Source organism: Megascapheus bottae, chromosome 22 (assembly GCF_031878675.1).
Source record: "Megascapheus bottae isolate mThoBot1 chromosome 22, mThoBot2.hap1, whole genome shotgun sequence".
Lineage (NCBI taxonomy): Eukaryota > Metazoa > Chordata > Mammalia > Rodentia > Geomyidae > Megascapheus > Megascapheus bottae.
This window is the reverse complement of record NC_143530.1, coordinates 30,381,249-30,402,176: the sequence shown is the minus strand read 5'-3', so window position 1 is coordinate 30,402,176 and position 20,928 is coordinate 30,381,249. Positions and strand designations below refer to the sequence as shown.

The following is a 20,928-nucleotide window of genomic DNA, read 5'->3' as shown; positions in this document are numbered from 1 at the left end:
AGCTACTTAGGAGGCTGAGATCTGAGGACCACAGTTCAGAACCTGTGAGTAGATGAATCCAAAAGGACAGAAGTGAAAGTATGGCTGCAGTGGTAGAGCAACAGCTGCAAGACAGAAAACTCAACAACAGCAGTAAACCTCTGAGTGTAAGCCCTAAAACTGACATATACACACACACAAAAATAAAGGCTTAAGTGTGATCTCATGGTTTGATGCATATTTATTGAAAAATACAAGCTTTCCGTAGATCATAACCACATTCTTTTATACATGCAATTATAATTAAAATATTAGCTTATTGGAGCATAATGACATAAATACAATTAATGAATATATGCAGTTTATTTATATTTTTTGCTTTCTTCTTTTATGACTATGATGTCTTTCTCCATCCCTGAAATAAAAAAGGTATTTTAGAATATAGTGTAAATAACAGACATTAGAATATCAGAGCTTTGAAATAATACTCAATAGTAATATACTTTCTTTTTTTTTTTCTTTTTTTTTTTTTTTCCCAGTCCTGGGCTTGAGCTCAGGGCCTGAGCTCTGTCCTTGGACTTTCTCAAGGCTAGAGCTCTACCACTTGAGCCTCAGCACCACTTCCGGCTTTTTTCTATGTAAGTGGTACCGAGGAATCGAACCAGGGTCTTCATGCATGCTAGGCCAAGCACTTTAACCACTAGGCCAAACTCCCAGCCCTAGTAATATACTTTCATTAGACAGGAGCTATAAGAAATGAAGAACTTGGGGCCGGGAGTTTGGCCTAGTGGTAGAGTGTTTGCCTAGCATGCACAAAGACCCAGGTTCGATTCCTTGGTACCACATGCATTGAAAAAAGCTGGAAGTAGTGCTGAGGCTCAAGTGGTAGAGCTCTAGCCTTGAGAAAGTCCAAGGACAGGGCTCAAGCCCTGAGCTAAAGCCCAGGACTGGCAAAAAAAAAAGAAATGAAGAACTTAACAGTAATTTTTTTTTGTCTTGTTTCATTTTACAGTCCTGGGGCTTGAACTTGGGGCCTGGGCACTGTCCCTGAGCTTTTGAGCTACATCTGGCTCTTTGCTAGTTAATTATAGATAAGAGTCTCTATGACTTTCCTGCCCAGGCTGTCTTTGAATCAAAATCCCCAGTCTCAGCTTACAGAATAGATTATAGATATGAGCCACCACTGTATAGCTAGGTAATTTAAGAGGAAATAAGTAGGGCCAGGAACATAGCCTATTAGCAGAGTGTTCCCCTCACATGCACAAAACTCTTGAGTGTGAGTCCTAGGTACCATATACACAGAAAAAGCTGGAATAGCAATGTGGCAATTTGAAGATTTCTTAAAAAACTGAAAATAATAGACTTTCCGTAAGATCCTGCCATACCACTCCTGGGCATCTACCCTGAGCATTGTAACTCAGGATATGATAAGGACACTTGCACAGCCATGTTCCACTATTCACAATAGTCAAGCGATAGAAACAACCCAGATGCCCTACTGCATATGAATGGATACAAAAATGTGATATATATATATATATATATAATATACATATATAATGGAATTCTACATAGGCAACAGACAAGATAAAATAATGGCATTTGCAGGGAAGGAGATGAATCTAGAGCAAATCATGTTGAGTGAGATAAGACCAAAGGAACAAAAGGAGCATGGTATCCTTGATATGCGAATATTAGATCCAAACAGTACAAGAGGGAGGACTCAATATTCAGGTACCCAAGGTTGTGGACATAGTCTTTGAGATATAAATGTAACTACACAGACATAAAAATCTGTGATGGGATATATACACTATAGACATAATGTTATATAGATTGATATGACAAACTGTCACCTTAATTTTAATTATGTTCTAAAATCTATGTGCCAGTGATTGCATATGGAGATTCCTTTCTTGAACACTTGTTTCTTAAACATGACATTTGAAAAGGGAGGTAAAAATCAGTATTAATAAAATCTTTCAAAAAGTAAAAATTGCTTCTTGCTCATACTTCAGTTTTATTGTGTAAAGGAACTTTATTTCACATTTGGATTCTGAGGATTTGAAATGTACTTATTCTATGGTGATTGAACAGATAGAAAAAGCAGTACGAAATTTCAAAAGAAAGGGCACAAATTCTGAAGACGAGCATATTCTAACTTGTGTATGTGTAATCATACTGTATGATTCTAAAGGGTTTCCTGATGGTAGTAAGATGAGCAAAAACGCCAAATAAATGAACAAAGATTTACTAATTCTTCATTACCAGTGGCCCTGAAAACATAATATGCAAGCCTATTATTTGACAGGAGCTGTTCACATAACACAGAGTACAACATGAACTCTTCCTTCAAAGGAGCTCAGTCTAGTAGAGAAAATAATGACTATAAAATCGAATAACAAGCCTAAGGTAACATGACTACAGAAGGAAAAAGAGGAATCTTAGCTCAAATGAGTGTCAAATGCTTCAGGAATTGACAATTGACAGAACTGGGTTTAGCTTCCATTCTCCCTCTGAAGTTTGTTGTTGTTGCTAACTTGTTTTTAGAAGCAAAGTTTTAACTCAAGGCAATCCTTGATTTCAGCCTGAGAAATTCTAAGCATAGGCCACCAATGTCTGATGACAGAGCTTGCCTTAAAGGATAAGAATTTCCTCAGCAGGCTAGTGGTAGAGTGCTTGCCTAGCATGCATGAAGACCCGGGTTCAATTCCTTGGTACCACGTATACAGAAAAGCAGAAATTGCTGCTGTGGTTCCAGTGGTAGAGTGCTAGCCTTAAGGAAAGCTCAATGACAGTGCTCAGGACCTGAGTTCAAGCCCCAGGACTTACAAAAAAAAAAAAAATTCCTCATGCAGGCTTAAAAAAAAAAAAAAAGTAGCAAAATAGAATAAAATGTGTGCAAAGACAGGTGAAGATGACCTCTAAGTAATTGGACCTTTCATGGAATCATAGTAAAACAGGCAGCTTCTCCAATTCTGGATGCTGAGAGCCATTCTGAGGAAAGTAAATGCTGCCAATGATTACTATTTTTTTTCTTTGTGTGATGGTGCCAGAGAATAAAATCTGAGGCTCTACCTCTGAGCTACATTCTCATCAAACTCATCAAAAATGCATTTTTAAATTTTACTCTGGCAAGCAGGGCAATAGAAGCTAATCTTAGCTACTCAGGAGGCTGAGATCTGAGGACTACAGACTGAAACCCACTGAAGCAAGAAGAGTCCATGAGACTCTTATCTTCAATAAACTACCCCAGAAAAGATAGAAGTACAGCTCTGTGGTTTGAGTGTTAGAGCACTTGAGCAAAAGAAGCTCAGAGACAGTGTCTAGGCCCTGAGTTCAAGTCCCAGGACTGGCACACACAAAATAATTACTCTGGCAAACAGAAGGGATGGATTCACATGGGACAGAGAAGTAGAACAAGTAGGAAACTACCACATGTTCCAGACAGACAATGACAGGAACCAATGGGAGGAAGTACATGTGAGATATCTTCAGGAATTGACAGGAAGCTGGAATGGACCAAACCAGATGACATACAGGAGTAGATGGAGGAGGATCATCCCACTAATAGGGAGAAAGAATACTGAGAAAAAAGATGCTTACAGTCCTGATGAACATGAGGTCCAGGAAGATGCCCTGTAAGCAGCAACAGACCTCAACTGACTTAAATTTAGCATTTGGTATTAACTCCTATTTTCCAACTATCAAGCACCTGTAATCTAGATGCCCAGAAGGCTGAGATCTGAGGATCTGGTTCAAAGCCAGCCTGGCACTAAAGAATGTGAGGCTCTTATCTCCAATTATCCACAAGAAAATGGGAAGTGGGGCTGTGGCTCCAGAGGTAGGACGGTAGCCTTGAGCTGAAGAGCTCAGGAACAGTGCCCAGGACCAGAGTTCAAGTTCCATGACTGGGAGTGGGGGGAGGGTAATAAGATGAAGATGAAGATGTCTGGCTTATCCAGACAAAACTTTCCAGTGTTATGTCTAAGAAGCAACTAAGTGACAAGAAAAGAAACTCACACCTTAATGCACACACAGAGAACTAAGTCACTGGAGGGTAGTATCTGAACTGAAGTACCATTCTCCCCTTGCCAGACCAGTTTGTGAAAACAGAACTGGTCTGCTTTTCCAAAGTAAGCAATTCAATGTTGGATGAAGAGAATTAGACTCACCTCTCTTTCCTCCTTCTTGACTCAGAGATTTTATCCCTATCCTTATTTCTTTTTCGTTTATGTGGGCTCCTACTCCGATCCCTTCTATATCGTGAATTCTCTGTATCAAAATAGCTTCCACCAGACTGTCGAGAATCTACTGAGGCTGACCGCCTCTCTTCATTCCTGAAACAGAGAGGGATGTTAATCACTCCATTTCACCACCAAACCTGCTAACACAGACAGCAACCTAACATAAACTATTCTGCATCATACAGACAGTAAACACGGCCCAAATAATTTTTTATACTTCATAAAGGAGTTATTTTTTTTTGTTGGCTGTGGACTTGAACTCTGGGCCTGGGCGCTGTTCTGAGCTCTCCAGCTCAAGACTAGGGACAGGTTTAAAAAATATATTTATATACCTTCTGCAACACACTTAATTTGGTGACTCTTCCATAAAACTAGCAAGATCACAGAATAACTTTTATATAATTCCTTAAAAAAAAAAAAGCAGCAGCAGTGGGGGTAAGGGGGTGGGGGATGCAGGAAACGGGGCAATGGCTCATGCCTGTAATCCTAGCTATTCAGCAGGCTGAAATCTGAGGGATGTGGTTCAAAGCCAGCCCGAGCAGGAAAGTCTGTGAGACTCTTATCTCCAATTAACCACCAGAAAACCAAAAGTGGCACTGAGGTTCTAGGTGGTAGAATTCTAACCCTGAGCTAAAGAACTCAGGGAATAGTGCCCATGCTCAGAGTTTAAGCCTCACTACCAACAAAAAAAGGAAAAAACAAAAAAACAAAAAGCCAGGTCATAGAACAGTTTTTGTCTAAATCCTTTTTAAAAAGTTACACTGGCTTACACCTATAATCCTTGCTATTCAGGAGGCTGAGATCTGAGGACTGCAGTTCAAAGCCAGCCCAGGCATTACAAAGCCATGAGACTCCAATTAACCTCCAGAAAATAGGAAGTGAGGCTGTGGCTCAAGAGTAGGGTGTTAGCCTTGAGCTGAAGAGATCAGGGACAGTGCCCAGGCCCAGAATTCAAGCTCCATGACCTCCCACCCCCCAAAAAAAACTTTGAGGGGAAATTTTATTTTGGTTTCCTTTAACTCATCATGAATATACTACATAAATAAGAGGGGAAATTTTTTTTTTTAATTTCTAAGTAAGCAGCCAGGCGCAGTGGCTCACGCCTGTAATCCTACTCAGGATCAAGGTTACAAGCCAGCCTGGGCACAAAAGGACCTGAGACTCTTATCTCCAATTAACTTCTAGAAAACGGGAAAGAGCACAGGGACAGTGCCCAGGCGAAGCTCAAGCTCCAAGAACCACATATATATATATATATATATATATATATATATAATATGTGTGTATATATATATATATCTAAGTCACCAGGCGCCGTGGCTCACACATAGCTACTCAGGAGGCTTCGATCTGAAGATCCTGCGGATCTCTCGGTTCAAAGCCAGCCTGGGCACTCTTATCTCCAATTGCCCACTAGAAAATGGGAAGTGGTGCTATGGCTCAAGGGGTAGGGTGGTAGTAGCCTTAGGCTGAACAGTTAAGGGACAGCACCCAGGCCCAAAGTTCAAGCCCCACAACTGACCAAAAAAAAAAATTCCTAAGTCAAAATTACAGAAATGGCTGAACAACGGTGGCTCAAATCTAATACCAATGACGCAGGAGGCTGAGCTCTGAGGATCAAGGATTGAAGCAAACTTGGGACAGAAAAGTTTATAAGCTTCTTATTTCCAAATATCCTACAGAAAAACCAGAAATGGTAGTATGGTTCCACAGTATGTACTACAATAATAAAAAAGTAATAAATTACAGAAATGGTGCATCAGGGACTGTAACTGTAAGAAGTTAAGAACTTGCTGGAATAATTCAAGAGGCTTTTCTTCTGGAAATCAATCTTCACTATTTCTAGCTGGGGTTATTTCAGCTTTAAATGCAGTCACAGTAAATTATTACTTGGGATACAATTAAGTATCTTATCTAGTTAGAGATCACTAATGGGGTAAAATCACAAAGTACAGACTAAGGACACTGATTCCATTTAGTAAGGCTATTAAGACTGAATGAATTCTTAAGTCTTTTGTTCATGCCTTTGATCCAATCCTCACCATCCTACTCCTTGCATCTCTGGAAAGGCATGTATGCTGCACTAACACTCCATTTCTTCCTTTCCCTAGTAACAAGGACTTATGATCTGAGATGGACAGTTCTCAGTCCTTTCTCAGTAGAATTAATTCAGTCTTTTTTAAGTATAATGATCCTGAGCACTGATGACAATATCACAGTAAGCTACATGGATCTTGGAAATGTTAAGGCTAACAATTTTAAGTAATATATTTTAAAGGATAGTATTTTAAGAAATCAGTAATCCAAGCACTTCAGGGATAGAGGCGGGAGGATCAAGAGTTTGAAGCCCGCCTGGATTCCACACTGTGTTCACATCTGGCCTGAAATATAAAGTTAGATAGGACAATGTTATACTTGTCAGCATATTCCTCTGCCTTTTCCTGCTCTTCTCGCCAGTGGTTAGTCAGTTCTTCCATGTGCACATTTATCACATCTCGAATCACCTTGAGAGAAATAAGCACCAAATGTCAAATGAAGTTGTTTGGAAATAATGACTACAAAGTTAGAAGAATCAGTGCTAATAACCAAGAATTTACTAGAAGCCGTGTCCTAACAGACTATGCCATGTATGCATTTTTAAAGATCTTATCTCAAAATAGAAGCAGGGAAAGCTGGAGGTGTGGTCCAAGTGGCAAAGTACCTCCCTAGCAAAATTCAAAACTTGAGTTTAAACCACAGTACTGCCAAAATTTAAAAACACTTTGAGTCAAGGTTTAATGAATACTTAACACTCTCCTCATGATTCAATAAATTTCAAAATTGACTTTTAAGACTGTAGCACCTTTCTTTATATATGGATGGTACTCTAAAAGCCTTTGCCTAGTAAGAATGGGTCTAAAAGCAATCAGGTTCAGATCAGGTTATGGCTATCTAGAACATACTTTTCTTCACAAAACCTCCAAAGAATCAAAGAAATCTATAGAATATATTAGAAAATTATCTACAAGGAATTTCTGTTCTCCATCTTAGTCTCTAACATAAATGTAAAAGACTTACCTCGGTGTATGATTTCTTGGTTATGTGAACATTCTTAGCTCTATAGGACTGGCGCCTTCTTTTGTAATCTCTCACTTCTGCCAGAATTTCAAGGTAAGACTTTGGACTCTTCCGGCTATTATCTAATGAAAATTAAAATTATATCCTTAGGGTGCATATGCCAGTCCTGGGACCTGAGGGCCCAAGGCTCATGCGCTAACACTTTGAACCACAGCACCATTCCAGTTTTTTGGTAGTTAATTGGAGGTAACAGTGTCAGGGACTTTCCAGGCTGGGCTGCCTTTGAAACACAATCTTCAGATCGCACCTTCCACAGTAGGTAGGATTACAGGTTTGAGCCCCTGATAACCAGCTTTATCATATCCTTAGGAACTTTGAAAATTTCAAGAACTACAGAGAATAACATGAATATCACAATCAACTATATTTCAATGTTTCAAGATAATATGCAAAAATATTTATTACACACACACGCAGTTTTATATCATTCCCTATCTCTAACCATTATTTGAGCTTCAGTGTTTAGGTTCATAGACTAAAGTAACAACACTGTAAGAAGTAGCATTCTGACATAAGCATTCTGTTTAATGTAAAATGTCTTAGTAGCAGGGTGCTGGTGGTCATGCCTGTAATCCTCTACTTAGAGCCCTGAGATCTAAGGATCACAATTCAAAGACAGCCCAGGAAAGCTTATCTCCAAATACCCACTAGAAAATCAAAAGTGGCAATGTGGCTCAAAGTGGTATAGTGCTAACCTTGAGCTTTAAAAAAGATCAGACAGCACCAAGACCCTTGAGTTCAAGCCCTATGACTGACTATGACATACACACACACAATCAGCTTAATATGTCAAGATCAGATGATGCAAACACTTGCCCCAACTCAAAGTGGCAGTATAGTCTGGGAGTTTAGCCTAGTAGTAGAGTGCTTGCCTAGCATGCACGAGGACCCGTGTTCGATTCCTTGGTACCACATACATTGAAAAATGTCGAAGTGGTGCTGTGGCTCAAGTGGTAGAGCTCTAGCCTTGAGAAAGTCCAAGAACAGTGCTCAGGCCCTGAGTTCATGGTCCAGGACTGGCAAAAAAAAAAAAAGTGGCAGTATAATGAAATTATTTTTTTTAAATACAAGATATGGCCGGGAGTTTGGCATAGTTGGTAGAGTGCTTCCCTAGCATGCACAAAAACCTGTATTCAATTCCTCGGTACCATACATATAAAAAAAAGCTGGAAGTGGTGCTGAGGCTCAAGTGGCAGAGCTCTAGCCTTGAGAAAGTCAGGCCCTGAGCTCAAGGCCAGAACTGGCAATAAATAAATAAATAATTAATTAAAAATTAAAAAAATAATAATACAGGATATGACAATAAGAAATGAATAATATTCATCTCAAACCTTGATTAACTTTGGCAGCCAAATCAACAAAGAGATCACTGTCGTTTTCGATGCTATGGGAGTCAGAGCGCTTTTTCTTTGTCTCTTCAACAACAAAATCATAAAGGGCAAGACGATCAGCTTGGGTTAGATCACAAACAAATCGTTTATGATTCAGAGGAACTTCAACAGGCAATGAAGAATACATTCCTAAGGTAAAAATAAAGCCACAAGAATAAACAATGTATGAAGCACCATGGACTTAAAAATCTACTACTTTAAGCAAGTGATATAACAGTGCAATAGTAATACCTACTGTTTCTTTTTTTTTTTACAAATTAATCTCCAAATATACAAAACAATCTATGTAATAACTGGTAAACAGTGACTATCCTGAATATTATATCCATAGACAGTGAGATAGATCCCATGAAGACAAGTACTACTACTAACCATTAAGAAAAAAAAAAATGGAGGGGCCGGGAGTTTGGCCTGGTGGTCAAAGTGCTTCCCTAGCATGCATGAAGACCCGGGTTCAATTCCTCGGTACCACATACATAGAAAAAAGCCGGAAGTGGTGCTGAGGCTCAAGTGGTAGAGCTCTAGCCTTGAGAAAGTCCAAGGACAGTGCTCAGGCCCTGAGCTCAAGCCCAAGACTGGCAAAAAAAAAAAAAAAAAAATGACTGTAAGAAAACCTTTTCTCTTCTAAGATTTTACTACCCTGACTCAGGTTGGCTCACGGTATCTCTTGCCTCTGCCTCCCAGATAGATGACTCTACAGTTGTATACCACAGGATTTCCTGTATATATGGTTTTCCAAATAAAAGCTCAAGAAAAATGCTTTCAACAGTATATGTTATAGTTATTTTAAAAACAAACTGTGGCAGTACAAAAACATATAAAAAGTGTCTTTTTCTTTTGAGGCATTAATATATATTCAATATTGAAAATTCAACCTCTTATCCAATGATTTTGTAGTGTCTAAAAACAAGATGTGTTGCACACATCTATAATTCTTGTACACAGAAGAAGGTGAGGTGAGAAAATAGTTCAAGGCCAGCTTGAGCTACATGGTGGATTGAGGTCAACTAAGGAGGGATGGACTGACTTTACATTAATCCACAAATTAAAGTGAGCTACACTGGATCTGGGACTATGATCTAGCATCTGCAGATAATGATACACAATTATTTTCACTACACAAAGAGTTTGGAGTTAATAAGAATGGTTCCCTCTAAGTCAGTCAGTTTCACACTAATACTAAAAAGCATTATCAAAGGTCTTTTCAGGTAGCCAGCTGTTAAAACATTTTATTTTATAAAATTAGATCTGATAAACCTAATTTCTTTGAATATAGGACATAAAAATATGGGGAAAATACAAAAGTTAGAAAACAATATAGTATAAACAAGCTCCTCATAAACCTATATTGGTAATTGTTCAACAAAGAAATTTCCTTAAAATATTTTGGCAGTTTCTTTGATTTACTAATCAAATTTTCTTTGATTTACTAATCTTGAACTTCATTACGGTAAAGATGAGTAAATAAACGTCTCAAAAGTCAACAAAAATTCCAAATCAAGGCTATAATTTTGACATCTATTAAGACTGATAAATATGAATGATACTTTTAAAAGGATATTTGCAAAAAGGATACTGCATATCTTTAAATAAGGAGTACATTCAGGTTCCTAATTCCTCCTATACTCACCCCAATTACTGAAAAAGAGAAAGTACAGGAAAAGTTAAGCAACAAACTGCATTCAAATCTTTCAGAACACAGATATTCTGACAAAACAGGACATATTTTAAATAAGTTTACATTTACATAAGATGTGAACTTTCAAAAATGCGCGTTTCTTATATAATTTTTGTGCTATAATTGTGCGTCCCTTTAGGCAGTTATTTTAAAATTGTGGTAAAACATAAAAACATCTAGTTCATCCTGCCCCACTCCCCTCCCCGCTTTTTTGCATCAATCCTGGGGCTTGTTTGAACTCAAGGCCTGGATGCTGTCCTAAGGCTGGTACTCTACTACTTGAGCCACAGTTTCACTTCCAGTTTTTGGACGTTAATTGGAAATAAGTCTCATGGAATTTCCTGCCTAGGCTGGCTTCAAACAATGATCCTCAAATTCCAGCTTCCCATCCTTTTAATTTTTTTTTGGGGGGGGGGGTCCTGGGGCTTGAACTCAAGGCCAAGATGTTATTCTTGAACTTCTTTTGCTCAAGGCTAGCACTCTACCACTTGAGCCACAGCATGCTACTTCTGGCTTTTTCTGAATGGTTTATTGGAGATTAGAGTCTCTCAGAGTACTAAATGGCTTATCTCTATAATCCTAACTACTCAGAATACTGAGATCTGAGGATTGTGTTGGAAGTCAGGAGGCAGAAAAATTCATGAGACACTTACGTTCAACGAACCACCAGAAAACTAGATATGGAACTATGTACAGCGTTAGCCTAGAGCAGAAAAGCTAAGGGCCAGCACCCAAGCGATGAGTTCAAGCTCCACAACCAACAACAACAAAAAAAGTCAGACTTTACTGCTGGTGGTTGGTCTTGAACTACCACCCTAAGATCTCAGCCTCCTGAGTAGCTGGAGTTACAAGTGTAAGCCATAGTACCCAGATTACTAGTCCCCTCCCCCCCCACAACACACTTTTTTTTTTTTTTTTGCAGGTCCTGGGGCTTGAACTCTGGGCCTGGACACTGTCCCTGAGCAACTTTGGTTAATGGTAATTGCACTACCACTTGAGCCACAACTCCACTTCCAGCCTTTTCTGTGATTAGTTGGATGTAAGATTAGTTGGCTTCAAACCACAATCCTCAGATTTCAGCCTCCAGAGTACCTAGGATTACAGGTATAAGCCACCAGTGCCTGGCCATGCTATATCTTTTCAATCATTAGGTGTATAATTCAGAGGCACTAAGTATGTTCACACTGCTATGCAACTGTCACCACCAACCATCTCCAAGACTTATCACCTCTCAAATAAACTCCTAATTCACTGGGCACAGTGGCTCATGCCTGTAATCCTAGCTACTCAGGAGGCTGAGATCTGAGGAACAAGGTTCAAAGCTAGCCTGGGCACAAAAGGACCTGAGACTCTTATCTCCAATTAACCTCTAGAAAATAGGAAGTGGGGCTTGGCTCAAGGGTAGGGTGGTAGCCTTGAGTTGAAGAGCTCAGGGACAGCACCCAGGCAGAATTCAAGCGCCATGACCCACACAAAAAAAGAAAAAACCCAAAACAAAAAAAAACCCTCTTAATTTTTAGTCTTCTTTATAAATCACTCCTGCCATCATCACAGGGCATCTCAAATACATGGCATATGGTTTTAAACACTAATTAGTAAAAGGAAATGCCTCAAGTTACAAATCCACAATTTTATGACAAATCCATACAGAAATAATCCTGTAACATTAAAAATGAAGAAATTCAGGCTCAAAGGAGTAAATGACTTTCTTTAAAGTTTCATAGCAGAATGAATGGCAGATCATTTTAGAAATGGTCTTTAGAAAGCCATTCTATCCTTTTTTTTTTTTTTTAAGGATTCTATAAATTATAGTACTCTAGCCTTTAAATCATGGCCACTCTCAAAAACACTTCATGAAATTTAAGGATGGATACCTGACTATTCAATGTTGAAGAAAACTGACAAACCCCTAAGTACAGAGGTAACTGTTTACTATGTAAATTAACATTTAAGTTACTGTGTGTGAAGTTAAAGAATAGATGAAGGCCATTGAAACTTGCACAAAGGTTAACAGATCAAGAATTCTGTGTGCTGAGTTTAGGCTTGGTACAATTAATCAAATAAAAACACATGACCTCATAAAGACATTTCAGTATATACAAATTAGTTGGCAGAGAAATACAAAAATTTTCATTACCCTTTCCAAATAAGTAAATCAGTAAGAAGATATTTTCAGACATTCTTGTCCCAAAGCCAAAAGTTTAAAAACACCTAAAGCATAAGTGGGCCATAAAAAGATTTCATGTTTGTGAAATTGGGAGTACTCTACAAAGGATATGAAAAAGTTTCAAAACAAGGGTTACAAATCACATAAAAATAGTTTTTCTGGTGTGGCAGTGCCTCAAAAGGCTAAACATAGAACTCCCCTATGACCCAGCAATTCCACTACTTGGCATTTACCCAACCATCCAGAAACAAGGGCATACTAAATCCACTAGCACAACAATGTTCATTGCAGCACTATTCACTATAGCAAAGATACAGAACCAACCTAGATGTCCCTCAGTTGATGAGTGGATCAACAAGTTGTGGTATTTGTACACAATGGAATTCTAAGCTGCGTTCAGAAAGAACGACATCGCCCCATTTGTTAGGAAATGGAAAGACTTAGAAAAAATCATATTAAGTGAAGTAAGCCAGACTCAAAGGAACTTAGGCTCAATGGTTTCCCTCATTCGTCATAATCAGTAGAAACCTTGGGCTCTACTAGCAGAGATCTGCAATAGAGCAAAACCTTGATACATAAGGCCATATAGTATGAAGCTAATTGAAAGGACCTCCAGGATATTGAAACAAAAGCCAATATAACGAATGACTGTTGTCCTTAATGTACTATGTTATCTCTCATCTCCTTTTCTGTCCCTTGGGTATCTCATATTGTTACAGTACCTCACTTGGTTATCTGATATATTGAATTTATTTGTATTTGGTTATTTGAAATTTGATAGGGAAGGGGGGAAAACCAAGACGGGTGGGAGGGTGGGGGAGGAGGGTAATAGGTACCAAGACATGTGAAAGGGTATCAATGTATGTGAATTAATGCACCTTCTATCTGGCAAATATCATGTAACCCTTTTATTAATTACAATAAAAAATATAAAAAAATAGTTTTTCTGGGGCCAGGAGTTTGCCTAGTGGTAGAGTGCTTGCCACACACATAGAAAAAAAAAAAAAAAGCCACAAGCGGTGCTGAGGCTCAAGTGGTAGAGCACTATCCTTGAGAAAATCCAAGGACAGTGCTTCAGGCCCTGAGCTCAAGCCCAGGACTGGCAATAAATAAATAAATAAATAAATAAATAAATAAATAAATAAATAAATAGTTTTTCTTAGGGGTGGTATCATAATTCAAGTTTGAATTCAAGGCCTCATGTTTGCTAGACAGGTATTTCATCATTAAACTCCAGCTCCTTTTATCTATCAAAACAACTGTTCATTCAGAGTAATTCTTTGATGTATAAGGCTCCGGGTTCGATCTCCAGAACCAGGAAGAAAAAAAAAAAAAACCACTAACGTCCACAAGAGAGAAGAACTTTAATTATAACCTCAGAGCAAGTGAAAAGGAAAGCTACCCAGGAAAAGCTACCTACAGAAAGTCCAAACAAAAAACTCAGAAATCTTTCTAAAAGCAAGCAGTCATGCTTTGGCTACACATTATACCTAGGTCCAAAATTCTAAACTAAACTTGCTTTCCTTTTTTTTTGGTGAAATGTATGTAAAACACAGGGCCTTGTGCTTAAGTAGGCTGATGCAATATAGTTGAGCCACACTGACAGTTTTCAAAATTTTAATATAGTTTCTATGTAAGTCTCAGGAAGAAACTCAAAAGCTGAACACAGAAAGATCCCAAACTCCTCTAAACACCATATATTTTTCTCTGTGGAAGATAACCCTAGCATTCATTATCACAAAGGGACCAAACCCCACAACCTTAAAAATTATGCTAAGTGATACCGAAGACAGCTACATCATTTAATCTTTTTACCTTAAACCTTTTTCTTTTCTTTTCCTTCCTTTCTTTTTTTTCAGACCTGGGGCTTGAACTCAGGGCCTGAGCACTGTCCTTGGGCTTTCTCAAGGCTAGAGCTCTACCACTTGAGCCACAGCCCCACTTCTGGCTTTTTCTGTGCTAGAGTGCTAAACAAGCACTCTATCACTAGGCCACGCTCTTGGCCCACTTTTCTTTTTCACATTTCAACATTTTTTCAGAGGAACTCATAGGGTAAGAACCTCACCTAAGCAAAGCTCTGGTAGCTCATGACCGTAATCCTACTACTCAGTAGGTGACTAAGATCTGAGGATCAGAATTCAAAGCCAGCCTGGACAAGAAAGTGTGAGATTCTTCAAATAACTACCAAAAAAGAGCTGGAAGTAGAGCTGTGCCTGGAAGAGTAAGTAGAGCACCTGCCTTAAGCAAAAAAGCTAAAGGATAGCACCTCAACCCTATATTCAAACCCCAGCACTAGCACAGAAAAAAAAAAAAAAAAGAAGTGAAAGAATCTCACCCAATGGCAAATTGTCTATTACGTAACTCATCAATTAGTAATTCCAAAGCATACAACCCACTGCTAAGTGTCTGAGACCACGATGTATCTGAGCATGGAAATATCTAAATAATGAATCTGAAGCAAGGCAAATTAGCTTAATGTTAAATATAAAACTTAACCTTTTCTCAACAATTTCACAAAGTTTTCCTTAAAGAAAATTAGCGACATGTTTGTAGGAGAAAAATAATTTAACTCATCCATGAGCTCAAACTATGATATCACTTACTTTGATTGTAACCATCACCATCTTTTCCAGCTGTGGTCCTAGCATGTTTAATTATCTCAAATTGTGAATCCTTATCTGTCCAGAGGAAAAATTCAAAATTATATTATAAAACATCAGTGTCCAAAATTAAATGATTAACTTGTTTCCAAGCCAAGGCTTTGGGCACATTTACAAACTTTCCAGAATCTTGAAAGAAATCATCCATATAATCCATATGCCAATGTAATCTAAACACAAAATTCTTTCCAATCCCTCTAGAGCCTAGGTGACCAGATTTCAAGCAGTTTAAAAACATAATAATGAGGCATGCTCTCAGGCATAACAAGAGCAACTAGTAATAGGCAACACATACTGAAGAGCAGCTAAGCATCAGGCACCACTGTAAGTGTATTAGATACACCACTTAATTCTAAATACTACTATCACCATTTTCTTTTTATAAAGGTATTTAGGCAACAAACAGTTGTAACTATCTTACTGAAAATTATCCATTACTGATAAAAACCAGGAGTCAAACCAGGGCACTTCTCAAGACTTTAGTCATATGCAATGAATATCTGAAAAATATCCACATCCTCATTTTTATTATACCTTTTATGCTGTGTGCTCAGATTTTTGTTAAAACCAAGAAGGAAGGTACCTGCTCCATTGTACCAAGTTTTGCAAGGTTTCACTGCCTATTAAATCTAAGTCTAGCCCCTAATGTCAAATTATAAGACTTAGTTTTAGCTGGCACGGTGGCTCACACCTGTAATCCTAGCTACTCAGGAGGCTGAGATCTGAGGATCAGGGTTCAAAGCCAGCCCAGGTAATACCAAGCCATGAGACTCTTATCTCCAATTAATCTCTAAAAAATGGGAAGTAGGGCTGGCTCAAGGGTAGGGTGGTAGCCTGGAGCAGAAGAGCTCACGGACAGCACCCAGGCCCAAAGTGCAAGCCCCACCAAAAAAAACCCTTAAGTTTCACTGTACATTAATTAACCCTATATTCTCAAGATATAACTCTCTTAATCATAAGCATGCTTACAAGATCCTTGTTGCTCTTTTCTTTTTTCCCATTACTAGGGCTTAAACCGAGAGCCTAGATCTCTCACTCAGCTTGTATGCTTAGCTGGTACTCTGCCAGGTGACACACATCTCCAGACTGACATTTCTGCCGGTCTGTTGGAGATGGAATCTGCAGGCTCATCTATCCAGGCTGGTTTTGAACTTCTATCCTCCAGGTTCTAGCCTCCTGAGTAGCTAGGATTATAGGCATGAATGACTAGCTAGAATCCATTATTTTATAATTCAAAAATAAGTATTACAATATTTTAAAGTTCTGATCTAATAACATAATACTTACTCAAAGTAATGGAAGGCACCTTCACATTCTCATAGAAAAAATCAGGATTATACATTTCATCCTAAACCGTATAAAAAAAAAAACTTAGTTTTTTTGAGGATTAAATAATTGAATAACTGCTTATCTTAAGATTTAACATAAACTAATAATAATTAGTACCACTTAAATATTTATCATACTACATAAATGAAATTAAGCAAGTAGCATCCCACCATACAAAGGACTACTATTTTATGTCAGAGAAGTACACCATGCATCTGACAAATACTGTGAACATATGGCTGGGAGTTTGGTCTAGTGGTAGAGTGCTTGCCTAGCATGCACTAAGACCCAGGTTCAATTCCTCAGTACCACATACATTAAAAAAAAGCCGGAAGTGGTGCTGAGGCTCTAGTGGTGAGCTCTAGCCTTGTGAAAGTCCAAGGACAAATGCTCAGGCCCTGAGCTCAAGCCCAGGACTGGCAAAAAAAAAATAAATAAAATAAAAAAAAAATAAAAAAAAAAATTGTGAACATAACATATTAACTATGTGGCATATATATAATATATTGTACCTCTTCTTCTTTCGTATAGCCCAGTTTCCTCAATCTACAGGATTCCATGTGCTTTGCTAAAGATGATTTAGGCATTTGATGATTGGAATCATAAGGACATATCACAACTTGATCCTATAAAAATTAAACAGAAACAGGAAAAAAAGATTATTATGTTTTTTTTAACCAGTCCTGGGGCTTGAATTCAGGGCGTCAGCACTCTCCTTGGGCTTTCTCAAGGCTAGAGCTCTACCCCTCGAGCCACAACATCACCTGCAGCTTTTTTCTATGTATGTGGTACTGAGGAACTGAACCTGGGTCTTAGTGCATGCTAGGCAAGCACTCTACTACTAGGCCAAACTCCTGGCCCCCAAAAAAGATTATTTTAAAAATAATTACAAAACACTCCTCACAATCCCACATTCCTCTAACGTCTTTGCCTCCCTCAAAGCTTACCTTTGGGAAATAGTGATTGCACTCACTGTCATCCACCTCCCACATAGCTGTGTCTTACCCACTGCCACCATTACTTCACTGATACCAGTTTAGTAGGTCATCAGCAACCTTCTTTTTACTGAAGTCAAAGAACCCATCAAAGCCCTGATATTTCAAGTATTGGCTACAGACGTGGCTCAAATAGAACAGCTCCAGCCATGAGTCAGCAAGGTGAGAGAGAGATCTGAGTTCAAGCCCTGGTATGGGGAGATGAAACAAAGGAGGTAGAGAGGTTTAAATTTCTGAAAGGTCATGATACACTTGTCCATTTCTGTCTTCCTGATACACTTTCCATGTTCTACCTGTTTGGATCTTTTTCTTGTTTCCTCTGTAGATCTATTTCTTTTTCCACTTGTCCCCTTTAAATACAGGAGTTCTGTAGAAATCTCACAGCCTCTTGCCATCCAGTAAGTGCTTATTAGGAATATTCCAGCTCTAATTTTAACTACATGGTGCTGACTCCCAAAACCTAGACCATTAGACCTAACATCACGAAGGTTCAACATGAACAAAACTAAATTGGATATATTCGTGGGCTCCTAACACCCAAACTTGTTTCCTTTGCACCTTTGCATTTCTACCTGCTTATGCAAGAGACTGCCTCTTCTCGCCATCACTCAACCACTCAAATCCTCCCAGGTGAGTGCTATTCCTACTGCCAGCTGGCAGATCAGGATATACCTCCCCTCTTGGATTATACCAGCATCTCCTAACTACTCTCCATCAATGCTTCATCTTGCTGCACTCAACTCTATTCTCCACAATGCTGCTAGTTTGAATCTCTGCTGTGCAAAACTTGGCTAGGAAGTGAGGCTTTTTTTTTTTTTTTTTGCCCTAGTTCCTATACAAAATGGAAACAGTAGCACTTATTCTTCTACAAAGCCAATGGCCCCGTCCCGGCCGGCTGGCCGGGGGCGCCGTTCCCTCGGCCCCGCGCGCGGTATCTGCGTGCTCGCCTCAAACCCGAGCACCCCAAGCAGGCCGCGCGCAGAGGAGGCGCCGCGCAGAGGAGGCGCGGGTGCACCTCGGCCCAGAACCCCGAGACGTCCGGCCGCGCGACACCCCGGCGTCCCCGGGGGACCCTGAGGTCCGACGCGGGTCCCCAGGTGGGGAAGAGCCGCCTCTGGACACCCTAAGTCCAAAGCCGCCCCCCCCCCCGGAAAGGCCCGGAGGCCGCGCGCCCTCACCTCCGCCGCCTCCTCTTCCCCGGGGTCCAGTTGATCCAGGCTCCAGCCCAGGGACGTCGTCGCCTCCTCCAACGTCCGGCAGCACTTCTCCACAAACTCGCTCAACTCTTCCTGCAGCCGCCGCCGTTCCTCTATAGGAGGTGGCTCGGCCTCCATGACCGCGGCCTCCCGCGGAAGCCAGGAAGGAGGGGGAGAACTGTAGGCGGCGAGCGCGCGCGGGCTTCTGGGAGTTGTGGGCGGAGCGGCGGGACCACGTGACGTCCGCAGCTTCCGGGTCGGAGCTGACCCGAGTGCTGTGCCTTTGCTGGAGCTGTGTGGGGAAGGTGCTGGCCCGCGTCCTTCCAGGCCTCGCTTCTTTGGATCTCTGTCCCTGGCCTTTCTTGAATGGCATTCCCCCCCCCCCCACTTCCTCAACTGCTTTTTGTGTTGTCTTTGCCGGTCCTAAGGTTTGCACTCGGGGCCTGAGCGCTGTGTGTGCTCCGGGCGAGCCCTCGACCACTGGAGGCACAGCGCCATTTGCGCTCTCTTGAGCAGCTTATTGAAGAGTCTCACACAGGGACTTTTCTGTCCAGGCTGGCTTCGCAGCCTCCTGAGTAGCTAGGATTTACATGCATGAGCCAATGACACCAGGCTTGTTTTGTTGTTTAGAAAGAAGGAAGGAAGAAAAGTACTGACCGATGCCTACTTGTAATCCTAGCTACTGATGAGACTGACACCTGAGGATCCAGGAAAGGCCATCCAGGAGCATCTGGACCTGATTTCAAGCCCCAGTACTGGTGCCTGTATACACAGACGAAGCAAAACGAACCGTTTCAGAAGATGACACCCACAAAGAAGCTGAAAGCTCACAGAAAATGTAGAACCATCCTCCAGCGCGCTGTTGACATTTCACATTTTAATTTCCCGGGGTCTCTACACACACACAGCCTCACATTTATTTTACTAAATTTCTTGAAGGTAAATTGCAGCACCTTCACCTCTAAATAATAGTATGTTTGACTTTAGCACGTTATCCTGTGTCGCAAATACATCCTCTAACCTGACAAAATTCATGAAATTAATATATAGTTCAGATTTCCCTTTGTTCCCCCAAATTCCTTTCAAAGATTTATTATTTTACCCCATGCCATATATAATTGGTTACTGTCTTTACAGCAGTCTCCCCTATCCTTTTTAACTTGTCAATTGATTTTGTAATGAAACCAGTTTTCTAGAAAAATCCTTCATTCTGGATTTGTCAGTTTTTCCCTCATTGATTAGCTTAGGCAATTTTTTCAAGAACACCACAAGGAAATGTTTGGCTGTTATTATATATCCCATGCACATATCTAATGGACTCCAAGTCAAACTACCACCCTGTGTGCCTTTGACATATCCCATTTTATCAGTGGGTGCTTTGCTGTGATAGCCTGTTTAGTTTGATTGGTTTTGTGGGTCATGGGGCTTGAACTTGGCCTGGGTGCTGTCCCTGAGCTCTTCAGCTCAAGGCTACTGCCCTAACCCTTGAGCCATAGCCCCACTTCCCGTTTTCTAGAGGTTAATTGGAAATAAGAATCCCAGGTTCATTTGTGCCCAGGCTGGCTTTGAACCAGGATCCTTAGATCTCAGCCTCCTGAGTAGGATTACAGGTGTAAGCCACCGATGCCCAGCTACAGTGCTATTTTTATTCACCTCATTATTTTTAAATACTATAATGGTGATTTTTCCAGTGCTTTTTGGAGCTTATGGTTCAGAATAAACCAGAACAGGGTTGTGACATCTCAAATGGCCTGTTTTCATGGGCTTTTTACTAAACTATGTTAGCTCAAAGAACTAATTTCAAGGGACAAACTTCTTTTTTTTTTTTTTTTTTGCCAGTCCTGGGCTTGGGCTCAGGGCCTGAGCACTGTCCTTGGACTTTCTCAAGGCTAGCACTCTACCACTTGAGCCTCAGCACCACTTCCAGCTTTTTGCTATGTATGTGGTACCGAGGAATTGAACCTGGGTCTTTGTGCATGCTAGGCAAGCACTCTATCACTAGGCCAAACTCCTGGCCCTCAAGGGACAAACTTCTAACAAGAATTCCAAAGTAATCCAGGCACCAGTGACTCACATGTATAAGCCTAGCTACTCAGGAGGCTGAGATCTAAGAATCTCAGTTCAGAGCCAACCCAAGCAAATAAATCCCTAAGAATATCTCCAGATAGA

At 40.2% G+C, this 20,928-nt stretch overlaps 1 protein-coding gene and 1 long non-coding RNA gene across 2 annotated transcripts; one reads left to right on the top strand and one right to left on the bottom strand.

The window, feature by feature from the left end:
• Positions 1-205: 205 nt before the first annotated feature.
• Positions 206-18,897, bottom strand: Snrnp48 (small nuclear ribonucleoprotein U11/U12 subunit 48). Its single transcript, XM_090356445.1, has 9 exons — positions 18,742-18,897; positions 17,081-17,194; positions 16,527-16,587; positions 15,183-15,257; positions 8,675-8,863; positions 7,284-7,405; positions 6,642-6,730; positions 4,155-4,319; positions 206-394 (listed from the first exon to the last, which is right to left on the bottom strand). Exons 1-9 carry the CDS (start codon positions 18,895-18,897, stop codon positions 346-348), a joined length of 1,020 nt encoding a protein of 339 aa, XP_090212571.1. The 3' UTR covers positions 206-345.
• LOC150048459 (uncharacterized) lies at positions 18,849-19,703 on the top strand. Its single transcript, XR_016539341.1, has 2 exons — positions 18,849-18,939; positions 19,439-19,703. It is a non-coding gene; the product is annotated as an uncharacterized LOC150048459 (long non-coding RNA).
• Positions 19,704-20,928: the final 1,225 nt, after the last annotated feature.

What these genes read in the sequence shown, in the direction of transcription:
- Snrnp48 (XM_090356445.1), bottom strand. Translation starts at nt 18,897, where the DNA reads ATGGAGGCCGAGCCACCTCCTATAGAGGAACGGCGGCGGCTGCAGGAA. An exon ending in GCTATACGAAAGAAGAAGAG is followed by an intron (nt 16,588 to 17,080) that starts GTACAATATATT and finishes TATACGGTTTAG; the next exon opens with GATGAAATGTATAATCCTGA. An exon ending in GCAGAGGAATATGCTGACAA is followed by an intron (nt 4,320 to 6,641) that starts GTATAACATTGT and finishes TCTCTGTTTCAG; the next exon opens with GAATGAAGAGAGGCGGTCAG.